General features: G+C 37.7%; 1 protein-coding gene across 2 annotated transcripts in view; it reads right to left on the reverse strand.

Annotated features, from left to right (window-relative positions):
* Nucleotides 1–16615: 16615 nt before the first annotated feature.
* Nucleotides 16616–26757, reverse strand: part of RIT2 (Ras like without CAAX 2) — a 374546-nt gene continuing 364404 nt past the window's right edge. For both annotated transcript variants that reach the window (XM_016933600.4, XM_016933601.4), the window contains exon 6: nucleotides 16616–17109. In XM_016933600.4, coding sequence (XP_016789089.1) covers nucleotides 16882–17109 — 228 coding nt within the window. In that variant the 3' untranslated portion in view covers nucleotides 16616–16881. The remainder of the gene's footprint in view (nucleotides 17110–26757) is intronic.

A 26757-nucleotide genomic window follows, 5' to 3' on the forward strand; every position in this document is an offset into this window, starting at 1 on the left:
GGGGGGCAAGGAGAGGGAGAGCATTAGGACAAATACCTAATGCATGCGGGGCTTAAAACCTAAATGACAGTTGCAGCAAACCACCATGGCACATGTATACCTGTTTAACGGACCTGCACGTTCTGCTCATGTATCCCAGAACTTAAAGTAAAATTAAAAAAAAAAAATCAAGTTTCCCCACATAAATATGTACAATGTGTCAGTAAAAAAAAAAATAAATAAATAAAAAGAAAAAAATAAAATTCAAAAACACCCTAGATGTTATTCCCAAGATGCTTGCCTTAACAGTCATGCACAAAGTCAACTGGGAAAGTTTTGCATTTGAGATGCAATTCTCTGAAGTTCAAATGATGATTTGTGTCTTTACCTTATCATGGGGTGTACCAGGCATATGCCTGGCATATAGAGGGTGTTGCAGCTTGTGTCTGTGGCCTACTCCAGAGACATACTCCACACTTTTCTCCCCCAACATTCCTTGCTAAGATAACTTTGATTTTGTCAACTAACTAGTCTCTTCCACAGGGCTCTATGCTTTTTACAAAAGTCTGAACCAGTAGACAAATCTCTATTTGTCTAAATTAATCATTGTAATAACATTCCCCAAACCAATGTCATGTAACTTAATTCTGATCAATGAGATGTAAGGGTGAGTCTGCAGATATTGCTTCTGGGGAAGCTGCTTAGCTCTTAAAGTAACAAGGAAGAAATAGTCCCTTTGCTTTCTTATGGACATGGACATGGGGAGAATGTGATGCCATAGCTGTCTTGTAACTGAGAGGAAGCTAGTCAAACATTAAGAACGGCAGAATAAAAGTTCAAAAGTATGAGTCCTTCCAGACACATTCGAGATACTGAATTAACTAACCCAGAGCCACCTTGAAGCAATCCTACCTTGTTTTACTCTTTGTTATATGCAGTAACAAGGCCCTTGTGTGGTTTAAATCCTTCTGATTTGGGTTTTCTGTTACTCAAAGCTGAAAACATTTCAATTGATAAAGAAGGTAAAGAAAATGTTTGTTGAATTAAATTCAGTTAGAAATATCATGTGAGATTCCTAAGTAGACACAAAGGGCTAGAAGACAAGGTAAGAGACTTAGTCAGGGGGCTGGTCATGTAGAAATTTAGGATCTGCATCAAAGCTTTGCAGTGATGAGAAGCTTTCAGTGATTTTGAACAAGGAACAAATAATATTTGATTCTACTATTTTAAATTCATTTTTTGTGCCTTCAACATTGTTTCCTGTACTCTATTACAGTTAATTATTTATATATAATAAAGCTGTTTTGCTTTCATTCTGTCTTTTCCCTTAGCCATTTGTCTTTTTATTGATCTTCTGCAATTCTTATGATTTTAACATTAGTGCTATTAATCCAGCTCTGGACTTTTGACCTTCTTTCTCTTCTGTGTTTTCTTCTATTTGCCCCTTGGCTTTGTTGTATGCTTTTCAGGGCTTTTAGTCTCTCCAAAAAGAAAACTCTTTTAAAAGTGTGGGGTCAGGGCCAGTGCTACATTTACTGAAGTGGATATAAATAAAATTGAAGAATCTCTTTGCAAAGTAAATCAGTGGTCTTGAATTAATATTTCAGTGTAAATTAAATTTCCATACTTAAGATGGACATTTGGAAAAGCTGACCTACAATAAATATGTTGTTTCCCATTTTCTCTTTTTGATAATGTGGAACCTTTAGATTTTTCTTTGAAGATATGAGTTTGCTAGTTTTGCAGTTGAGTGAAATTTGGGATTTGGGTAAAACATAATTTATTTAAAATTGAGATGCCCTTTCCCATCCATTTTCCTTTAATTATGCTGTGTTTTATCTCATATTCTCCAAAATATGCCGCTTAAACATTTAAGCAGTGTTAACCAAAGACTTTCTAGACTTCATTTCCTTGATAAATTGAAATATAATTGTCTGTATCACATGAACATTTGGTTTCAAACTTGTTAGCTGTTCTATATTTGGGAAATTATAAAATTGTGTTGTTGAATATTAGTTGAATTATAAGGCATTCAATAAACATACAGATGTGATAATAGCAGTGGGAAAAATCCTTCTCCATGAAGACTTTGATTTACTTAAAGTTCATTGACTTGATTAAGAAATGAGACACAAGAGACAATGACCTGACTTTCAGTGGACTAGGATGTAACTTATTTTCTTCAAATACTTTATTCTCCTTTTTCTGACCATGAGGTTTTAGCAGTGGTTCTTTCCTGTAGGCTGAAGTCTTAGTGCAGGAACAATCCTTTTTAACTTTTTTTCTAGACTGGAAAGGCAAAAAAAGAGTTTTCTTCTCTCTTTATTTTAAGGGTCATAAATTATCTTCATTTTGAATTATCGGAGAACCCCCTGCTGATTAGCTTCTAGAAGGTAGAGGGCAAATATTTTCTAAATGAATTCATGTATTCTCTGCTAAAGTACATATCAGTAGAGTTATAGTAAGATTGTCCCATCTTTTCCTTTTTGTTTTACTTATTTATTTAAAATGAAGTCTTTCTTTGTCATCCAGGCTGGAGTGCAGTGACACAATCTCAGCTCACTGCAACCTCCACCTCCCAGGTTCAAGCGATTCTTCTGCCTCAGCCTCCCAAGTAGCTAGGATTACAGGCACATGGCATCATGCCCAGCTATTTTTTGTATTTTTGATAGAGACAGGGTTTTGCCCTGTTGTCCAGGCTGGTCTCGAATTCCTGATCTTAAGTGATCCACCTGCTTCGGCCTCCTAAAGTGCTGAGATTACAGGCATGAGCCACCACACCTGGCCTGATTTTCCCATCTTTTCTAGGGAAAGCCTAGAAAAAGTGTTCTTTCTAGGAAAGAGCACAGTTGTGTTACTTCAATAACACAATATGTTTATTCATTTACTTACTTACTCATTGATTATTCACTATATAAGACCCTGCGATGTATTTTAATGTGCATAATTTCATTTATACTTTATACTAATTTGTGAAATAGGCCTATTATTCCCATTTTACAGATTAAGAAATGAGAAGCTTGGAGCTCAGAGAGATTGTAGCTTGCCTAACATTTTACTGCTTATTTGGTTATTTAAAACCATTCATTCTGAAACCAGTGAGCATAAAGTGATAGGCAGTTTTGAAAGAACAAAGTGAAGGTCACCTTCAATAGTATTAAAATGATGAAGAAAACACACAAAATGGAGGAAAGAGATAAGTCCCCAGGAACATGATTTTATTATTTTGCCATGCCCTAGCTCATGAAACAGCCTTTTCCAAAAGTCATGCCCTGTGCAGTCTTGTGCTCAGAGAAAAAGGTACAACTGGGGAATCTATGCACATAGTTTTTCCCCTTCACTTCCATACTATCACCCCAGACCACACTTGCCCAACTTTGAACCAAGATTATAGCTGGTACCTGTCAAATTATCATCTAGCTATCACTGTTTTCTCATCTCAATCCATCTTGCATTTAGTTGCCAAATAAAGTTGCTCTACATCAAACTGCCTTTAAAGAAGTCTGAAGAAGTTCTTGGCCTGAATAAAATACTCAGACTGTTTGGAGAAGGGCTTTGTAAAATTTGTTGTAAGTAGAAAGAAAGAATAGGTTGTCATTGCTGTGAAAAATGATAGCATCACATTTCTCTAAGGAGTGACCAATTCTTTTAAATTTTTATTCAGCCCTGAGTATAGGTATTAGATTACATAATTGCTCATAAATAAAATACAATCATGGCATACTCTTTTCTCCTTCCAATCAATTCTCCAGAGCAAGAATTACCATTTTAAAAGGTAAATAATTGTTATTTCATCCCACTGTTTAAATTCCTTTAGCAGCCTCTGGTTTCTCTCAACCCCCCCTCAAGTGGACACACATGGTATTATTCCCAAATTTTCCTTCCTGTCTCATCATTTCACAGATCTTTTTTTTTCTTTCGTTTCCTGTAATATTGCTCTCCATTACTTACCTTTCACCCAATTGCCACAGGGATGATGCCCATGCTGGTCTTACTGCCAGAAACCCCTTAATACCTTCCCTTTCCTCTTGGTCTGGATAACTGGTGTTCATTCTTTACATGGCAACTGAATCCTCCTATCTTCAGGGAAGCCCTGACCTCCTCAACAGGTCAAATTCTCCTATTACAGACAATATTTATGTACTCAAACTCTCCTTTATTGCATTAACTGCAGTCGCAAATTTAGAATTACAAATGTAACTATTTCATAGCCATCTTTCCCTGATTAGACCATAAGCTCAAAGAAAGCAAGGACCATGGCTGTTTTAGTACAATTTTATCCGCAAGCTTAATGCAGTCCTTGACACATAATGGGTTCTCAGAAAATGTTTTCTTACTATATGGATGAATGGTTTGGCTCACTGTGTTGATTACTGAGGGGTTAATAAACAGTGCTGTGTAGAGTGTGTTGCACACAAGAGTTCAAAATATTAAGTAACTGAATGAATACATGAATAAGTGAAATTGAATGATCTGTGAGCCAATTATCTACTTCTGAATTTGTGGTTCACCTATCATCTTAGTTTGACATTTGAGACCATACATTTACTACCATAGAGGTCCTCTTTCTTTCCACTGATAACTGAAAGGATATGAGTAATTTCTATTATTAACCTATTAAATCCTAATGAATTCAGAAGATATGATATATAGTATATTATACAATGTATTCCAGAGGCTGAGCTAAAGCATTCAGGGAATGTCTATCTTTCTATATCTTAATCCCATTCCCACGTTATATAGTAATGCTTAGTGCTCAGAGAGGTGAAAGACTTGACTGACCCAAAGTCACAGAGTCTATGATTCTGGCATGATGCAAACAGAAAGCTCTTGAGTCTATAATTGATAGGGTTTTTGAGCTTACTAAACATCTGTAGGGTACTGAGACATTAACAGTGCTTTTATTTCTCACTTTACCTGTTCTACATTTAAACATATAGTCTAATTGCTGTAAATACAGCATTTCTCACCAGTAATAAATTAAAAACCTTTGGCAAACTTCTCTTAATTGATGCTTTCACTCCCTTGTCTAATGTACTACCCTGAAGGGAGTGACTTTCAATAGCATTGCTTTCAGTGTCTTATTTGGCTTACCTAGAAAGGAAGGCAAACCGTCCTTATATTTTTAAAGGAATTTAAATTTTAAAGAGACACTATGGATCTGTTCCAGAAACCATATTTTAAAATGTATTTATATGGCTTTAATTACAACTCTGGAGAAGACTGAACAATGCAACACAGACAGTTCACAGCATAAATTATTGTTATAATCTTAATGGCATAACAGGTGCACAAGGAAAATACGTTTGTTCCTTCTTTTGAGATTAAATTTACTAAAAAAATCTACTTTTGAGATTATATTTACTAAAATTTTACTAAAATGGAAAATACAATAATCTAAAGTCATTCTAGCAAAATTTGATGTCTGAAGTTTCACTCAAGCCTAAAGTTGTCACGTCTTCTTTCCATTTGCCTCTTCCTTGAGTTTTTCATCACTGGCATTTTTACACTGGATTTTGGCATATTAAGTCCCTAAATGGCAGTGAAGGTACTTCAAGAGGTAGACGGAGCCTGACTGACCTCACATGCCTTGGGACTTTTCCTTCCTTGGGGCCTCAGTTTCTCTCTCTGTAGGGGAAGACTGGGTTGAAATAATTTATGTGGTTTCCTGAAACACTGTTTATCTGTTATGTAATTTAACTTTTTCTTTAAGATACAAGGTTAATTTCCATGGAATATTTAAAAAGTGGATGGAATACAAATCACACTGACATTATCATTAAAACTATGCACCAGTTTTTTACAGGGCTGAAATGTTGATTTATAAATGTACTCTTTTGTCCATAAGAATAATTTGGACCAGTATTTTTGAAGGAAGACGGAGAAACCAGGTTTCATATATCCTGGGGAATTAAAGGTTGAACTAGACTGAAGCAAATGGATGAAAAAAGTAGAATATGGTAAATCCAGGTGAGTTTTGCATTACATTCTTACTTCCCACCATGCTTTGTTGTTCCTCATCCATTTATTTCTCTTAGTAATCCTTTTATCCTGCGGCCTCTGGTTACTTTGTTCTATCCCATGAATCCAAAGTCTTAGGTACAATATATGATTTATACCTGTTACCCCCAAAATGATGAATGGTCTAGGTTCCCTTTCTCATCTTCAAATTTCACGTGTTCTTTGATTCTTCTACCATAGGCCCCTTTGCTTAGCTTTCAAAAATAGCAACTAGATCATATGACAAATATATTTATGTTGTTGATATTTTAATGAGACGACTAAATTTACTACTTTCTTAACACTTACATTTAATAGTGGATGGGTGGGCTGAAAGAATGGCTGCACTTCTGCTATGTAATCCCAAATGGAAACTCTAAGAGAAAAACTTCAAGCCAAGTAGAAGGGTTTAAGCTCAAGCTGAAAATAGAGGATTTAAGCCAGGTAGGTTTTAGGGCTCAGTCTTAAATCATGTAAAGACTCACATCAGAAGAGCTATGACTTTTTACACAAAGATGGTCATATGTAATGGAGATCTATCTATCTATCTGTCATCTATCTATCTATCTATCTTTTTTTTTTTTTTTTTTTGACACTGAATTTAGCTCTTGTTGCTCAAGCTGGAGTGCAATGGCAAAATCTTGGCTCACTGCAACCTCCGCCTCCTGAGTTCAAGTGATTCTCCTGCCTCAGCCTCCCAAGTAACTGGGATTACAGGTGCGCACCACCACGCCCAGCTAATTTTTTGTATTTTTAGTAGAAATGGGGTTTCACCATGTCAGCCAGGCTGGTCTTGAAATCCTGACCTCAGGTGATCTGCCCAACTCGGCCTCCCAAAGTGCTGGCATTACAGGTGTGAGCTACCGTGCCCTGCCTATCTATTTATCTATCTATGTATCTATCTATCTACCTACCTACCTACCTATTTGAGATGAAGTCTCGCTCTGTTACCCAGGCTGGAGTGCAGTGGCACCATCTGGGCTCACTGCAAACTCCGCCTCCTGTGTTCAAGAGATTCTCCTGCCTCAGCCCCCCAGGTAGCTGGGATTACATATGCATGCCACCACGCCCAGCTAATTTTTGTATTTTTAGTAAAGACAGGATTTTGCCATGTTGGCCATGCTGTTCTTGAACTCCTGACCTCAGGTGATCCACCTGCCTCAGCCTCCCAAAGTGCTGGGATTACAGGCGTGAGCCACCACACCTGGCCAGATCATTATATTTTTAAATTTTTAAAATATATTTCCATATCTTGAAAGTTGTATTGACCCATCATTGTCTCTCTCTCTCTATATATATATACACACACACACGCACATATATACATGTATATATACATACATATACATACACAAATATATACATATATATACACACATACATATATATGTTTTTTAAGATATATATCTTTATATATATTTAGTGCTTCAGTGGAAGAACAGAAGCCCCCTAAAAAAAGGCATCATTTCACATCTTTGACTACTAAATTCTGTTTTGTTTCTTATCAGAAGAAGAGCAATCTTGTCAGATTACTTAAAAGAAAAGTTCGAGCTTGCAGTGAGCTATGATCTCACCATTGAACTTCAGCCTGGAAAACAGAGCAAGACCCTGTCTCTAAATAAATAAATAAATAAATAAATAATAAATAAAACATATGGGTCACTCACCACGATCTTCTTCTTAACCCCCCACCCAAAGCCCTTCAGGCTGAATATGGTGTGAGGTTGCTTTGGGAACCCTGGAGCTACTGACAAACTTCCTCATAGCCATGGGCACACTCAGTATTTTCAGTCAACCTCCATTCCCATTGGTCTTTGCTTGTATATCACTTTCGCCAAGAAATATTAGGAGTAATCTGGACTCCTTGGGAAATCCACACATGGGCTAGACAGAGGGGGTTCAGAGAACTAGAACAGCTTCACCGAAGCAGTACTCAGGAATCCCACTGCCCTCTTTGTGTCATGTCAGGGATCCCAAATGGAGGCAGAGGCACTGGGAGAGGTGGACTAGAAGGACCTGGGCCAGAATAAAGATACTGTGTTGGAAAGGACTTTGAGACTCATGGAAAAGGGACAAGTTCATTGGCTTCGGTAGAGACTGCCTGTTTTTCATGGCACACTTGCCAACCCCTGACATACCTCATAGTCAACCAGCCCAGTAAAGAGAGTAAGAGAAGATCTTGAGTTTAAAAGGTCACAGAAGATACAGGGAATACCACAGGGCATAGAAGATAAGAGAAGGAAACTACTGCTATGAGGTCACTAAAGCCACACCTTTCTCCTATACCCAGATGCAATTTGAAAGGGAGAATAAACAGAGAAGAACTTTGAATAATCAAACACTGACCCAACTGCACCCAGCAGAGGTTGGTTAGTTAAAGAAATGTCTTAAATTATTGTCTCAGATTAGCACTAAATTACTGGCATGAGCTAAAATTTAGTCGCTTCTGCCACCAGCTCCCCATTAGTCAGGAGTTCATGAGAAAGAACAGATAAATTATAGAGAAATAAAGCAGCTATCTGTTCCTTGTGCACTGAGCATCATACAAATGATGTGTAGCCCAACTGCCCAAGTTTTTTCCTCACTGATATTTTATACAGAAGTTTGCAGGTTCAACTAGTGCTTCCTGAACAAAAAATATAACATCTTAGGCTCCCATTTGTCTCTGATCTGAGAAATTATTTAATCATGCATGCATATAAGATAAATTAATAAAGAAATACCCTAACATAGGTAAATGATACTTTTCTGAGGGACAGAGATTGTATTCAGAGTTTCCTAGTACCTTTTCACCAAATACACATACACACATACACACACACACACACACACACACACACACACACACACACGTGCAGTATCCAGAAAAGTTTTTGGTACATAGTAGGCATTTCATTGATATTTGATTAATTGTGTTGGGTGACTACACATTGGCCTACAACGAACATTTATGCATATTGGGCAAAAGCTTTTAGAGACTTATTTGGCAATGAAGGCATATGCACACTGTAGTTCTCTGAGTTTTTGGGAATTACTTAGATGTCCTAAGTCTGGTAAGAAATTTTCAGGGATATGATTAGAAACAAGATCTTGATATTTTGTTCTCACACAAACAAGAGTGATTCAATAGCCCTTGGCATAAATATCTAGGTTTTATTATGGGACACTTTCTTTTGGTTCATTCTTTCGAAAGAAAGACTGGTTTAAAATAATGCTCAATGTCTGCTTCTGTCTTTGCTGGTGATAATTACCTTATATTCTTTTAGCATGTGGGTTATAATTTACAGAACTCCTTTCTACTATAGAATAAAATGATTGGACTTGGTATCTGTTCCCCAATCCAAGCCTCAGTGACAATTTCTAAGCTACATAAATATTTACCAGGACTCTAGAAGCATAAAGAAAAGATAGAGCAAAGGAGAAATGAGCTAGAGAACTCTAGAGCCAAAGGCAGAAGAGTTGACAATGAAAGATAAAAGTTAAAATGTATGAAGATTTGATTGTGTTAGAAGATGTGCCAAACACTATTATTTATGTATAGGGCAATCAACAGGTTTTCAAAAATGCAGGCTCATCATTGGAAAATAGGTGCCAAGTATTATTTCCTAGATTGCATCTTTTGGCAAACAGGAGAGTGAGTCACTGATGGATGGCAGCATTCATATGGCCTTCCCAGGCTTGGAGGGTTCTGGGGCCCTGGGCTGCAAAAGGCAAAGAATGTACTGGAGGTGAGGTTGCCAGTTTAACGGGACAAAAGCAAAGCATTAAACATTCCAAGGCAAAGAAAGGAGAAAACAATGACCAGTTCTAAGACTATAAGAAAGACTCTTGCTATCTTCATGTCTTCATGTTGTCTCCATGTTTGTTCTTTTTTTTGGGGGGGGGGGGCTTTCCTCCTAATTATGAATCCTTTACAATTAAAAGGTGCAGTGGATCTGGTTTTAGTGGCAATATAAGATGGGAGAAAACTGGTTAGTTTGTGCCTCACTCCATAGAAGATGTGGCTTGAGTAAAACCCTAGGGATAAAGTGGCAGTAGTTACTAGCAAAAGATAAGTACATGACAAGGTCCTTGATCCCAGGGTCTAAGAGAACAAAAGTGAAGTCTAAGAGGGTTTGAGAAACAGCTTTGGCCTCAAGCAATAAAAGGTCCCACAAGTACAATATCCTGAAAGGCTAATTTCCAGTTCAGCATCTAAAAAATGATAATCCCTAAATTCTCTTTTAGCTGTATCTTTAACACTATGTAAAATGTCTTTTTCTTGTCTGAGAATTTGTAATCCCATTGTTCTTTCAGTGGAGTCAAACTCATAGGTAAATGTTAAGCTACAGGGCCCATGTCTGAGTGATTCATTTCTGAATTCTCAGAGTTTAGCAAGTACCAGAGGCATTGTGAATAAATAAGAATAAATGATTGAATATCGAATGATAACTATTGTCAGGCCTCTGAGCCCAAGTGAAGCCGTCATATCCCCTGTGACCTGCACGTACACATCCAGATGGCCGGTTCTTGCCTTAACTGATGACATTCCACCACAAAAGAAGTGAAAATGGCCTGTTCCTGCCTTAACTGATGACATTGTCTTGTGAAATTCCTTTTCCTGGCTCATCCTGGCTCAAAAAGTTCCCCCATTGAGCACCTTGTGACCCCCACTCCTGCCTGCCAGAGAACAACCCCCCTTTTTCCTTTACCTACCCAAATCCTATAAAACAGCCCCACCCCTATCTCCCTTTGCTGACTCTCTTTTCGGACTCAGCCTGCCTGCAACCAGGTGAAATAAACAGCTTTATTGCTCACACAAAGCCTCTTTGGTGGTCTCTTCACACAGACGCGAGTGAAATTTGGTGCCCTGACTCGGATCGGGGGACCTCCCTTGAGAGATCAATCCCCTGTCCTCCAGCTCTTTGCTCCGTAAGAAAGGTACACTTATGACCTCAGGTCCTCAGACCTACCAGCCCAAGAAACATCTCACCAATTTCAAATCCGGTAAGCAGCCTCTTTTTATTCTCTTCTCCAACCTCCCTCACTATTCCTCAACCTCTTTCTCCTTTCAATCTTGGCGCCACACTTCAAACTCTCCCTTCTCTTAATTTCAATTCCTTTCATTTTCTGGTAGAGACGAAGGAGACACGTTTTATTAGTGGACCCAAAACTCCGGCGCTGGTCACAGACTGGGAAGACAGCCTTCCCTTGGTGTTTAATCATTGCAGGGACGCCTCTCTGATTTTCACCCAAGTTTCAGAGGTGTCAGACCACGCAGGGACCCTTCTCTTTAAATTTGCCTCCTTCACTATGGGCAATCTTCCACCCTCCATTCCTCCTTCTTCTCCCTTAGCCTGTGCTCTCAAGAACTTAAAACCTCTTCAACTCACACCTGACCTAAAACCTAAATGCCATATTTTCTTCTGCAATGCCGCTTGACCCTAATACAAACTTGACAGTGGTTCCAAATAGCCAGAAAACGGCACTTTCAATTTTTCCATCCTGCAAGATCTAAATAATTCTTTTAAAATGGGCAAACGGTCTGAGGTGCCTGATGTCCAGGCATTCTTTTACACATCAGTTCCTCCCTAGTCTCTGTGCCCAATGCCACTCGTCCCAAATCTTCTTTCCCTCCCGCCTGTCCCCTCAGTCCCAACCCCAAGCGTCACTGAGTCTTTCTAATCTTCCTTTTCTACAGACCCATCTGACCTCTCCCCTCCTCCCCAGGCTGCTCCTCACCAGGCCGAGCTAGGTCCCAGTTCTTCCTCAGCCTCCACCCTTCCACCCTATAATCTTTTTACCACCTCCCCCCTACACCCGGTCAGGCTTATAGTTTCATTCCGCGACTAGCCCTCCCCAACCTGCCCAGCAATTTTCTCTTAAAAAAGTGGCTGAAGCTAAAGGCATAGTCAAGATTAATGCTCCTTTTTCTTTATCCAACCTCTCCCAAATCAGTTAGCGTTTAGGCTCTTTCATCAAATATGAAAAACCCAGCCCAGTTCATGGCTCGTTCGGCAGCAACCCTGAGACGCTTTACAGCCCCAGACCCTGAAAGGTCAAAAGGCCGTCTTATTCTCAATATACATTTTTATTACCCAATCCACTCCTGACATTAAATAAAACTCCAAAAATTAAATTCCAGCCCTCAAACCCCACAACAGGACTTAATTAACCTCACCTTCAAGGTGTACAATAATAGAGTAGAGGCAGCCAAGTAGCGACGTATTTCTGAGTTGCAATTCCTTGCCTCCACTGTGAGACAAACCCCAGCTACATCTCCAGCACGCAAGAACTCCAAATGCTCGAACTGCAGCTGCCAGGGGTTCCTCCAGAACCTCCTCCCCCTGGAGCTTGCTACAAGTGCCAGAAATCTGGCCACTGGGCCAAGGAATGCCCACAGCCCGGGATTCCTCCTAAGCTGCGTCCCATCTGGGCGGGACCTCACCGAAAATCAGACTGTTCAACTCACCTGGCAGCCACTCCCAGAGCCCGTGGAACTCTGGCCCAAGGCTCTCTGACTCCTTCCCAGATCGTCTCAGCTTAGCAGCTGAAGACCGACACTGCCTGATTGCCTCGGAAGCCTCCAAAACCATTACAGATGCTCTGGGTAACTCTCACAGTGGGAAGTAAGTCCGTCCTCTTCTTAATCAATACGAGGGTACCCACCCCACATTACCTTATTTTTAAAGGCCTGTTTCCCTTGCTTCCATAACTGTTGTGGGTATTGACGGCCAGGCTTCTAAACCTCTTAAAACTCCCCAACTCTGGTGCCATCTTAGACAATACTCTTTTAAGCACTCCTTTTTAGTTATCCCCACCTGCCCAATTCCCTTATTAGGCCAAGACATTTTAACTAAATTATCTGCTTCCCTGACTGTTCCTGGACTACAGCCACACCTCACTGCTGCCCTTTTCCCCAGCTCAAAGCCTCCTTTGCATCCTCTTCTCGTATCCCGCCACCTTAACCCACAAGTATAAGATACCTCTACTCCCTCCTTGGCGACCGATCATGCACCCCTTACAATCTCATTAAAACCTAATCACCCTTACCCCCCTCAATGCCAATATCCCATCCCACAGCATGCTTTAAAAAGATTAAAGCCTGTTATCACTCACCTGCTACAGCATGGCCTTTTAAAGCCTATAAACTCCCCTTACAATTCCCCCATTTCACCTGTCCTAAAACCAGCCAAGGCCTACAGGTTAGTTCAGAATCTGCGCCTTATCAACCAAATTGTTTTGCCTATCCACCCCATGGTGCCAAACCCATATACTCTCCTATCCTCAGTACCTCCCTCTACAACCCATTATTCTGTTCTGGATCTCAAACATGCTTTCTTTACTATTCCTTTGCACCCTTCATCCCAGCCTCTCTTCGCTTTCACTTAGACTGACCCTGACACCCATTAGGCTCAGCAAATTACCTGAGCTGTACTGCTGCAAGGCTTCACAGATAGCCCCCATTATTTCAGTCAAGCCCAAATTTTATCCTCATCTGTTACCTATCTCGGCATAATTCTCATAAAAACACACGTGCTCTCCCTGCTGATCATATCTGATTAATCTCCCAAACCTTAATCCCTTACAAAACAACAACTCCTTTCCTTCCTAGGCATGATTAGTGTGGTCAGAATTCTTACACAAGAGCCAGGACCACACCCTGTAGCCTTTCTGTCCAAACAACTTGACCTTACTGTTTTAGCCTAGCCCTCATGTCTGCGTGCAGTGGCTGCCGCTGCTTTCATACTTTTAGAGGCCCTAAAAATCACCAACTATGCTCAACTCACTCTCTACATTTCTCACAACTTCCAAAATCTATTTTCTTCCTCATACTTGACGCATATACTTTCTGCTCCCCGGCTCCTTCAGCTGTACTCACTCTTTGTTAAGTCCCACAATTACCATTGTTCCTGGCCCGGACTTCAATCCAGCCTCCCACATTATTTCTGATACCACACCTGACCCCCATAACTGTATCTCTCTGATCCACCTGACATTCACCCAATTTCCCCATATTTCCTTCTTTCCTGTTTCTCACCCTGATCACGCTTGATTTATTGATGGCAGTTCCACCAGGCCTAATCGCCACACACCAGCAAAGGCAGGCTATGCTATAGTAAAAGCCACTAGCCCGCCTCTTAGAACCTCTCATTTTCTTTCCATCGTGGAAATCTGTCCTCAAGGAAATAACTTCTCAGTGTTCCAGCTGCTATTGTACTACTCCTCAGGGATTATTCAGGCCCCCTCCCTTCCCTACACATCAAGCTCGAGAATTTGCCCCCACCCAGGACTGGCAAATTAGCTTTACTCAACATGCCTCGAGTCAGATAACTAAAATACCTCTTAGTCTAGGTAGACACTTTCACTGGATAGGTACAGGCCTTTCCTACAGGGTCTGAGAAGACCACCGCAGTCATTTCTTCCCTTCTGTCAGACACAATTCCTCAGTTTAGCCTTCCCACCTCTATACAGTCTGATAACAGACCAGCCTTTATTAGTCAAATCAGCCATGCAGTTTTTCAGGCTTTTGGTATTCAGTGCAACCTTTATATCCCTTACAGTCCTCCGTCTTCAGGAAAAGTAGAACGGACTAAAGGTCTTTAAAAAACACACCTCACCAAGCTCAGCCACCAACTCAAAAAGGACTGGACAATACTTTTACCACTTTCCCTTCTCAGAAGTCAGACCTGTCCTCAGAATGCTACAGGGTACAGCCCATTTGAGCTCCTGTATAGACGCTCCTTTTTATTAGGCCCCAGTCTCATGCCAGACACCAGACCAACTTGGACTGTGCCCCAAAAAACTTGTCATCCCTACTATCTTCTGTCTAGTCATACTCCTATTCACCATTCTCAACTACTCATACATGCTCTGCTCTTATTTACACTGCCAGTTTACACTGTTTCTCCAAGCCATCACAGCTGATACCTCCTGCTGCTATCCCCAAACCACCACTTTTAACTCTTAAAGTAAATAAATAATCCTTGCTGGCAAGGCTATGCTGAACCTCCTTAGGCACTCTCTAATTAGATGTCCTAGGTCCTCCCAATTCTTAGTCCTTTAATAGCTGTTTTTCTCCTCTTATTCTGTTTAGTTTTTCAAATCATACAAAACTGCATCCAGGCCATCACCAATAATTCTAAATGACAAATGTTTCTTCTAACAACCCCATAATATCACCCCTTACCACAAAATCTTCCTTCAGCTTAATCTCTCCCTCTTTAGGTTCCCACGCCGCCCCTAATCCCGCTCAAAGCAGCCCTGAGAAACATCGCCCATTATCTCTCCATACCACCCCCCAAAATTTTCTCTGTCCCAACACTTTACCACTATTTCATTTTATTTTTCTTATTAATATAAGAAGACGGGAATGTCAGGCCTCTGAACCCAAGCTAAGCCATCATATCCCCTGTGACCTGTACGTACACATCCAGATGGCCAGTTCCTGCCTTAACTGATGACATTCCACCACAAAATAAGTGAAAATGGCCTGTTCCTGCCTTAACTGATGACATTGTCTTGTGAAATTCCTTCTCCTGGCTCATCCTGGCTCAAAAAGCTCCCCCATTGAGCACCTTGTGATGCCCACTCCTGCCCGCCAGAGAACAACCCCCTTTTTCCTTTACCTACCCAAATCCTATAAAATGGCCCCACCCCTATCTCCCTTCGCTGACTCTCTTTTCAGACTCAGCCTGCCTGCACCCAGGTGAAATAAACAGCTTTATTGCTCACACAAAGCCTGTTTGGTGGTCTCTTCACATGGACGCGCATGAAAACTATGCCCCTCATCCCTCTTCTTCCCTAATTAATGATTAAAAACTGTCCTTAACCCATGAAGATGGGCTTGATGGATTCCATCTCATGCTTAGCTTTATGGTTTTCTTCTTCATGCTTGCCTATTAAACATTCAGAACTGTGCTCTCTGGTAGTGTATTTTCTGAGCTTGAATTTAATAAACCAATTCACACCAATGGGAAAAAATTAGTGAATGGGCAATTTCATTTTACATGATGAGCCATTGTAAAACCAACAAGAGAAAAGTCTCTGGTAGCATTTCATGTAAGGGAAGAGAGGAGATTTTGGCAATATAGGGAGCTCATAGTGTCTCTGGAGCCATCAAGCCTCATACCCTACAAATGGTCCTGATGCAGGTGAAGCAGCCCTAAGAAGGACTCCTCAATGAGGGGAGCAAAGCATCCTTTAATGAGCATATGAACCACCAAATTCATAGTAGCTTCTCTCTTCCCACTACAGAGACAATATCCTTTTGCCACAGCCCAGTGCCTTCACTGTGATAATTTTGCTACAGCTTAACTGGGGCAGAGCACTGTAAATACACAGATATTTTATTTCAGCTCTCCAATGACCCCAAACCAGTTCCTATTATTAATAATTCCTGTAAGGTTTATCTCTGGAGCATTCAAGAAGAAGCACCATGACTTTCTACAATTAAGAAAAGACCAGGCTGTAGATTTCTGCTCTGAAATATTTCCTGAGCTTCTTCATTATTTACTGAGATTCCTGAAATGCAAACAACCAGTGTTATCAGGCAAAGGCAGATCCCCTGAGCCTTTTATCATTCTGGCTGCAATTTTGCATATTTCCTTTATAACCAGACAGCATACCAAATGAAGCTAGACTCTTTAAAGGGAAATGAGGCAATTGGAATGTCAATTTTATTTAGTAATATATTGTAAAAACTAAACAGCATATCCAGCTGATTGACAAAATCCATCGAACTGTTAAAGGCAAAACAAAACTATCTCAAGAGGTACAGTTATGCAGAGCTTGCTTTTACCTACAGGCAGATATTTAAAGAGAGAGAGACACAAAGAGAGATAATATTGAAGCAGAATGCTACATATGGAATTGTCCAACTAATAAAATTCAGAGAGCATGAGGAACTCAAAAGCAAAGATATCATGTCATATTTTCTCTCTTCTTCTTCAAAGAACCTTTTAGCTTCTTCCACAGGCTGTCTTTTCTCTTCAGTTTCTTTTCCATCAAGGATGGCATGGACTCCTTCTTGCGAATTTCCCTCACTAAGCCATGAAAAGCATCATCAATACAGAATCTGAGGGCTGCAGAGGTCTCAAAAAAACCACAATTATATTCTTGGGCAAGACTCAAGCCTTCTTCTGTAGAAACCTAAGGAAAAAACAAATAATATTAAAAAGACAGAAAGAGAAAGACTCTTCAATTAAAAATACATTCTCTACTAGAGCTGTGTGTCAGGCCTCTGAGCCCAAGCCAAGCCATTGTATCCCCTGTGACTTGCAGGTATACGCCCAGATGGCCTGAAGTAATTGAAGAATCACAAAAGAAGTGAAAATGCCCTGCCCCGCCTTAACTGATTACATTCCACCACAAAAGAAGTGTAAATGGCAGGTCCTTGCCTTAATTGATGACATTCCACCAGAAAAGAAGTGAAAATGGCCGGTCCTTGCCTTAAGTGATGACATTACCCTGTGAAAGTACTTTTCCTGGCTCATCCTGGCTCAAAAAGCTCCCCCATTGAGCACCTTGTGACCCCGACTCCTGTCTGCCAGAGAACAAACCCCCTTTGACTGTAATTTTCCTTTACCTACCCAAATCTTATAAAATGGCCCCACCCCATCTCCCTTTGCTGACTCTCTTTTTGGACTCAGCCTGCCTGCACCCAGGTGATTAAAAGCTTTATTGCTCACACAAAGCCTGTTTGGTGGTCTCTTCACATGGACGCACATGAAACTGTGGACCTCAGTCACATTTAAAAATATATAGCAATGTGAGAATTGGTTTTAAGAGAGAATCCTAGAATTTTAGAATTTGAAGGACAAATGAGAAATTAGAATCCTTGAAAGGATGACTGATTAAAAAATTGAACTAGAAATCAGCTCTCCAGAATTCAAAAAAGCAATATAGCAAAGTGGTCAAAGAATAGCTTTATATTAAATCTCCTTTGTTTCAAATACCAGTTCAACTGCATTTTAGCTTTGCAAACTTGGATAATTTTTTTGACTTTTTTTTTCCCCAATTTCCTCAACATAAGATATTAATACCTACCTCAAAACCTCTTTGTTAGGGTTAAGTGAGATCATCTAGAAGAGGCGCATGCTGGGCACATGTTTAAAGCTCTATAAAGGTTAGTTGTTATTATAGTCCAGAGCTTTCACTGAAGAATAAGTTGAAGAGATGGAGTTGTCATAAAATTAAAAAATAATAGTCTATCAAAAGAAAATGAAAAGCAAACACCACCATTATGGGTAAATAAGTCTCCCTCTAGCCAAGTATTCCAGAGCAGGTTTGACACTCCATAAGTCTTTGGTGGCAGTTACCCATGCTGTGGTTCATGCTGTTGTAATGGATCTCTAGAAATCATAAACTGACTGAGGCCAGGGACCGTGTCTGTCTCACTTATCATTCCTTTAGTTTCTACTACAGCTCCTGGTGCCTACATCACCATTAGAAGTATTAGAAGAGTTTAAAGAATGATCAACAAAATTACCCAGGGTTGAATAAGTATTAACTAAAATATAAAGATAAATTATATACATAAATTAGCACAGTGGATTCTATGTTCCTATAGCTGGTACTAACGTTCCTACTCAAAATTTAGTGATCCCATAAAGCCCTACCAGATTATCAGTCCCCAGAATCCTGAGTTACCAGGACTCTGAATAATAAATAGAGCTCCCAGCTCACTCATGTTGGATACGTGGCATAACTAAGAAAAAAAACCTTCATTATTTTAAGCTGTTGACATTTTGCAATTGTTTGTAATCAGGGCAGAAACCAACTTTTTAAACTGTTACAACACATCATATGGTTAATAAGTGGCTGAGCTGGGGTGTAAAAAATCTATCAAGTCTATCTGATCCCAAAGACAGCAAAGACAGGTTCTTCACTCTAGTCTGACTAGATCTCACTGATCTCACTAGTAGCTGTTAAACAGAGATGAGTAACTTGTCACATTTTAACCCTATGAGATAAAACATGTCTGGATTCTCTCTGTTTTTTTATTTTATTTTTTTCATTCCTACTGGTAAACATGCCAATTTTTTTTAGCTCATTTCTATCTTAAAATAACTTAAGAAATGCAGCGAAAACAATCAACTAAAGCTAATAACATTCTGACTTGCCAGCAATTGAGCAAAGTTATGTTTATTAAGTAACTTCCCTGATTTTCAAGTTATCACAAGTGGTAATCTTACCAAATGGTATGACACTGTATAACGTGGGTTACCATTTATTTTTCAGTCACCTGTAAGAATTTTCCCCACCCAGAAGCTAATGACTCATATTTTACATTTTCTATAGCAATACAACAGTTCTGGAACTATTTTCTATATTTATTGGCTTTCATTAGGTTACACTTATATTAATAGAGCCTAAAGACCCTTGTGGCTTGCAAAATATTTTTTGTTTTGTTTTGTTTTGCTTTGTTTTGTTGCTACACTGCTTTTTAGCAGCTAAGGAGTAGATTTTTGGCAGCTCTGCTCCAGGCTGTCAGGTGGGTTCTGGTGCATTCCTCTTATCCTCTTATTTTGGGACTCAGGCTAAGAGAGCCCCTCTTATCTGGGAAATGATATTCCCATAATATAGAGCAGATACACAGGAGGCAGGAATTATTTTATCTATATCCCAAATGACACATGGAGAAACCTAAAGTCAATGAGGCAGGACATATGCTCAACTCACATTGAAGCATGGCAAGAGTGGAGAGAAAACCCAGAATTTTAAAAGAATAATTCAACTGACCACAGTCAATATAAATGCATTACAGTCTTCAATTTTAAAAGACAAAGACTGTTCAACCAGATTTTACAAAAATCACTTGCAGTTGCAGTACCTTATATGTAAAGATATAGAAAGTGAAATTTGAATGGAAATTTACACATGAAGAAAGCTGCTATAGTTTAAATATCAAAGTAGACAGTAAGTAAAAATAGAGCATTATTTGAGTAAAAGGGAAATATTTTATAATAATAAAGGAAGACATTATACTAATTAATTCTTATGTACTAAAAATATAGTCTCAGTTTAAATTTTAAAAGTTGACAAAATAAAATCCAAAAGTTTAGTGAGATATTTTAATGTGTCTCTCTCAGCAATTGAAAGAACTGGTAACAATCCTATTGACACTAGTACACAAGAGACAGAAAGAGGGAATCCTCTCTAAATCATTATATGAAGCCAGTATAACCCTAATACCAAATCCAGGAAAGGACATAACAAAAACAGAATTTAAAACAAAAATAACATGATAATCTCAATAGATGCAGAAAAAGCATTTAACAAAATTCAGCATCCCTTTGTGATTAAAACCCTCAGAAAAATTGGCATAGAAGGGACCTGCCTTACTGTAATAAAAGCTATCTATTACAAACTCACAGCCGATGTAGCAATGAATGGGGAAAAGTTGAAAGCATTTCCCCTGAGAACATGAACATGACAAGGATGCCCACTCTTATCCCTTCTATTCAACATAGTACTGGAAGTCCTAGGCAGAACAATCAGACAAGAGAAAGAAATAAAGGACATTCAAACTGGTGAAGAGGAAGTAAAACTGATGCAGTTTCCTGATGATATAATTGTATACCTAGAAAACCCTAAAGACTCTTCCAAAAAGCTCCTAGATAAATGAATTCAGCAAATTTCAGGATACAAAGTTTATATACACGAATCAGTAGCTCTGCTATATACCAACAGCGACCAAGCTGAGAATCAAATCAATAAGATAACCTGTTTTACAGTAGCTGCTAAATAAATAAGTAAAATACTTAAGAATATACCAAACCAAGGAGGTGAAAGACCTCTACAAGGAAAACTACAGAACACTGTTCAAAGAAATCATAGACGACACAAACAATGAAAACACATCCCATGCTCGTGGATGGGTAGAATCAATACTGTGAAAATGACCATGCTGCAAAAAGCAATCTATAAATGCAATTTCCATCAAAACACCACTGTCATTCTTCACAGAACTAGAAAAAACAATCCTAAAATTCATATGGAAGCAAAAAGGAGAGCACATAGCCAAAGAAAGACTAAGCATAAAGAAGAAATCTGGAGGCATCACATTACATTGAAACTATACTATAAGGCTGTAGTCACCAAAACAGCATGGTACTGGTATATAGGCATATAGATAAATGGAATACAATAGAGAACCCACAAATAAAGCCAAATACTAACAGCCAAGAGATCTTTGACAAAAAAAACAAAAACATAAAGTGAGGAAAGGACACCCTACTCAACAAATGGTGTTAGGATAATTGGCAAGCCACATGTAGAAGAATGAAACTGCATCCTCATGTCTCACCTTACACAAAAATCAACTCAAGATGGATAAAGGACTTAAATCTAAGATCTGAACACATAAAAATTATAGAAGATGACACTGGAAAAATCCTTCTAGACATTGGCTTAGGCAAAGACTTCATAAGCAAGAACCCAAAAGCAAATGCAACAAAAACAAAGATAAATACTTGGGACTTAATTAAACTAAAAAGTTTCTGCACATCAAAATAAACAATCAGCAGAGTAAATGAACAACCCACAGAGTGGGAGAAAATCTTTGCAATCCCATAGAGTGGAAGAAAACCCGCAGAGTGGAAGAAAATCTCCAGAGTCTATACATTTGACAAAAGACTAATATCCACAATCTACAAGAGACTGAAAGAAATCCACAAGAAAAAAACAAACAATCCCATCAAAAAGTGGGCTAAGGACCTGAATAGACAATTCTCAAAAGAAGATACACAAATGACCAACAAAAATATGAAAAAATACTCAACATCAGTAATGATCAGGGAAACACAAATCAAAACCACATGCAATACCACCTTACTCCTGCACGAATGGTCATTATCAGAAAAACAAACAATAATAGATATTAGCATGGATGTGGTTAAAAGGGAACACTTTTACACTGCTGGTGGGAATTTAAACTAGTACAAACACTATGTAAAACAGTGTGGAGATTCTGTAAAGAACTAAAAGTAGAACTACCAGTTGATCCAGCAACGTCACTACTGGGTGTCTATCCAGAGGAAAATAAGTCATTATACGAAAAAGATACTTGCACATGCATATTTATAGCAGCACAATTCACAAATGCAAAAACATGAAACCAGCGCAGAAAACAAGTGGGAGCTAAGATATGATAATGTAAAGGCATAAGAAAGATACAATGGACTTTGGGGACTCAGGGGAAAGGGAGGTAGGTGGATAAAAGGCTACACATTGGGTCCAGTGTACACTACTCGGGTGATGAATGCACCAAAATCTCAGAAATCAACACAAGAAAACTTATTCATGCAACCAAATACCTACTGTTCCCTCAAAATCTATTGAAATAAAAATAAGTAAAGAAATAAAGAAAAAATTAATAGGCAAATATTCAGTAAGGATATAGGGGACTTGAACAAAACAAACTCAATTGATCCGATTGACATATACAACATGTCATAGCTAACAAATGAAAAAGTCAGATTCTCTTCAAGTTAACTTGGAACATTTATAAAAATTGACTTTATCCTAAAGTGAATCTCAAAACATTGCAAAGAATAAAAATTACAACATAGTCCAAAATTAATGAAATTGATCTAGAAATTTAAAAAACTCTACTAAATTCTCAAATAGTTGAGAAAAAGTACGTATCTAAATAGTCAATAGGTCAAAGAAGAAATTATAAAAACATTTTCAAAATATTTGAAACGAAATGCTAATAAAAATGCACTGTATCAAAACTTATAGGACTATCTCTAGCTTTATTCATAATGATGCTTATAGCATTACAAGCATGTTTTTAAAAAGCATAAACACTCAAATTTAATGATCAAAATATTAACCACAAAAAGTAACCAGAAAGCTCAGCAAATTAATTTAAAGAAAGCAAAAACAAGGAAATGATAAACAGATAAATAAGTAAAATAGAAAACAATTATGCAATAGAGAAGACGAAATCAAACATGAATTCTTTTTATAAAGATGTCAAAATTTATAAAGCCCAGGAAAGACAGATTAAGGGTGATGAAGAAAAATAAGTCATAAATAAACAATATTAAGAATGAAATAGTGTATATCACTTCAGATACTACAAACATAAAAAAGATAACATGTGAACATGTTTGTCCCAATATATCAGAAATATTAGGTGAAGGAATAATTTCTACCAAAGTATAATTTTCAAAAGCTTACACACAAAAATAGAAATTCTATATTGTCCTATACATTAGACAAAAAATTAAATTTGTGATTAAAACCTTTCCCATAATTAAGTCTCTATGACCAGAAGCCTTCTTTGATGAATATGTGTAGATGTATGCAACAAAGACATGCAAATTGTTTACAGTAACATTATTCACAATAGCAAAAACGAGCAAACAAAAACACTGAAAGCAACACAAACCTTATTACCAGGAGACTTGATAACTAATTTGCTATATATTAATACAATGTGATGCTGTTCAATGTAAATAAATGACATACTATTATATACAACTTAGATAAATCTTACAAACATAACAATGCTGAGTGAAAGAAATCAGACCTAAGGAACATTGTTAGTAAATTTTTAATTTTAGTATAGTTTTCTATTTACAGAATATGGCAACATATAATTCCCATTTACCCCACATCCAGTTCTCTCTATTTTTACATTAACACATTACACAATTACATTTTTCAAGAGTTCAAAAACAGAAAAACTATTGTTTAGTGTTAGGAGTCAGTATAGTGTTTCTTTGGAAGGAGATGCAAGAAAGTTTTCTGGGCGCCTTTAATAATCTTCCATTATTAACCAATATGGTGATTTTTGGTGAGTTCATGTTGTTGTAATTCATGAAGCTCTATACTTATAATTTGTCTGCTTTATATGAAACTGCAATTAAACACTCAATCAAATAAATGCATTGTGAAACATGCAGCACTCCCTTTGAATTTGGAGCATAATTTTGTCCTCCAGTATAGTAATATTTCCGTAGCTAAATATTGCAACATTCACAGCAAATAGGATATGTAAGATCTCTAAATCAACTCAGATCACATCAAATCATGCTTTGTCACAAAAAGTGAGTTGAGTCTGGTTAGGTTATGCTAACAAATACATTAAGAAAAACTTTTACTTATCATATTAGTTTGGATATTTATCTAAATCTAACCAATCAGATGACAAATTGTAGACTTGTATTAGTTTTTGGTTCGAAGGTTCAATATCATAAAGATAATAAATCATTTCAAATTAGCGTATAATTTCAATGAAAATATATTCAAACCCTGAAAACTTTTGAATCATAGGATGTCATACAGGTATACTAAAATTCATAGAGAAGAATAAAGGCACAAATAGAGAAGAAATATTTGAATTCTAATAAGAAAGAGGTAGGAAGAAGAATAGTAACAATAATGTTGGTCTCACTTGATTAAGGCCATCTGTAAACCTATAATTGTTCAGGCAGTGGGACATTAGTTAAGGCTTAGACAAATAATCTTACTACAATGCAATAGAGAACCTGGAAAAAGATCAACATATCTATGGAAGCTTTTTATATTATTGGGATATCATTTCCAAATCAGTGGAGAAATGAAGGTGCTGTCAGTGGTGCCCTGACATTGAGTTATCATTTTGGATTATTTCTGACCAAGATGTATAGGAGTTATTTCCACCAACATAGAAAGGTAATTTTTCTTTAAGAAGAGTAGAAGTAGAGAAGGATTGAAGTTAAGTCTTTAGCTAAATCCATAAATTCTTTAAGCATTTGAAAAAATATGTTTAGTTGTATATCTATAGTACATATATAGATATATATATGCATATTTTATACAAACACATACATATTTATAAAATATTTCCTAATGGTTAAAATATAAGCATCACAAATCAATCATTAGGGACATCAAAATTCAGTTAAAAGTCCAATGTGATAATCAAGCTCGACCAGAAATAAAATTAGTAAACAAATCCCATGCAAATATTCTTGTTCGAATGATATACAGCAAAACAGCACCTTTAATAAATGATATAAGTGAATATTTTATTTTTTGTAGCAGGCTGAAGTATACTTAAATTGTGCCTACTCATTACTTTGATAAGTAATGTAGGAATCATCGACCATCTAATTCAAAGCATAAAATGTAGTTGCACATGACCTTAGATTTATTATCAAAATATTAATTCTGTGCTATCTAATGGAATAATAACATTAATTTTCACATTTGCTATAATATCTAAATGGAAATTATACTTAGTAAAATATTTAATGTTTTCTATATTTCCTTAAAAATTATTATTAGATCAGTGACCTAAAGTTTTTATGTTTTAAGAAAAATACCAAAAGTGAAAGCATACTTTAACAATAAAGTTTTATGTTTCAAGAAAATGCATTTTCATGTTTTCAGGAAATTTCACCTCATACGAATATTGACAAACCATACATTTGTCATACCTACCTTTGAGCTTGAAATTTACATGCCATAAGTTTAATGCAAGAATTTGAGTCCAAACATGTCAAAAAAACAAGCCCCAAAATATTAATTTTTATAGATTTCTGGGTTTTATGCTTACTATTATGGTCCATTTGAAGGCCATATTGCAACAGCATCAGAGGCAGTAATTTTTAGGACCACAGCAGTCCACTAGTGGTGGTCTGACTGGTTTGGAACTAGAATGTATTACAAGAAGTAACAGCTTCCATATTAGAATTGAGAACTAAGGTAATTAACATATTCTTTTAGCATAAGATATCTTGTCTATCTGAATTTTAAGTAAAATTAAATTTTAAGTAAAATTAAATATTGAATATTCATCAATATTCATCTACTTTATATAGTAACTCCTAAGAAAGAAGCACAATGGTAGAAAGGAATTAAATTTTCTTATTTTTCAAATGAGGAGTTTCAGGCTCAGAAAGGTTAAGCAGTGGTTAAGAAATGGTTCAAGGTCACACATCTAATTAAGTAAAATATCCATCAAGTTCTACTATCTTCCATTAAGCACCGCTTCCCTTCTTTCTTGCTGTCTCTCATGGGGAAACCTTTCCAGTTTCCTGTGCTAGGATTCTGTACATATTTAGTTGATTGTTCTGATGTGAGGTTTTACAACTTAAAATAATTCTTAAATAGTAAACAAATGGCACACAATATTTTATATTGCATTTACACGAAAAGTTAAATTTTAAATAAATGCAGAAACACACCAGGGGTGGGGGTGGGGAAGAAATGTTGCAGGGAGATTATTTTAGGGGTAAGAAGCAATTGATGCAGATATCATTATACCACAGTGCCCCTCAACTGCAAAGAAGGAACGTTTTTGATTTAATGTGACACCTGGAGGCCTTAGAAAGCAATGGCAGAAAAGAAGAAATAAAGAAAAATATTTCATACAAGTAATAGAAAATTTCAATAACCCAGGGGTGCCATCTTTTTAATATATATGACCTTTTTCACCGAAGAAGATCACCGTGTAATATGCCAGGTACTCTCTGAAATGCTATTTCCCATCTGCCAGAGGAGGCATTAGAACACAGCCACAGCTGCATGGGGGGTTGATGAGACCACTGGGGCAAAAAGGCAGGCAGAGCCTGTTCTAGTCCAGCCCAGCTGCTAGTGGGAAGCGGCAAGCATCCTGGCCAATTAGACTTTCAGTCCCAACAATCTGCTGACTTCAGGAGCTTTCTAGCTCTCTGCATATTTTTATCTTTTACCCGAGCTTGGTAAAAATAAAATACAATAAATTAAATTAAATTAAATTATTGTAAAGGTAGCCAGGGTAATGGTTGTTGCCTAATAAGCTATATAATTCCTAGCAAC

The sequence above is a fragment of the Pan troglodytes genome, chromosome 17 (assembly GCF_028858775.2).
Source record: "Pan troglodytes isolate AG18354 chromosome 17, NHGRI_mPanTro3-v2.0_pri, whole genome shotgun sequence".
Taxonomy (NCBI): Eukaryota; Metazoa; Chordata; class Mammalia; order Primates; family Hominidae; genus Pan; species Pan troglodytes.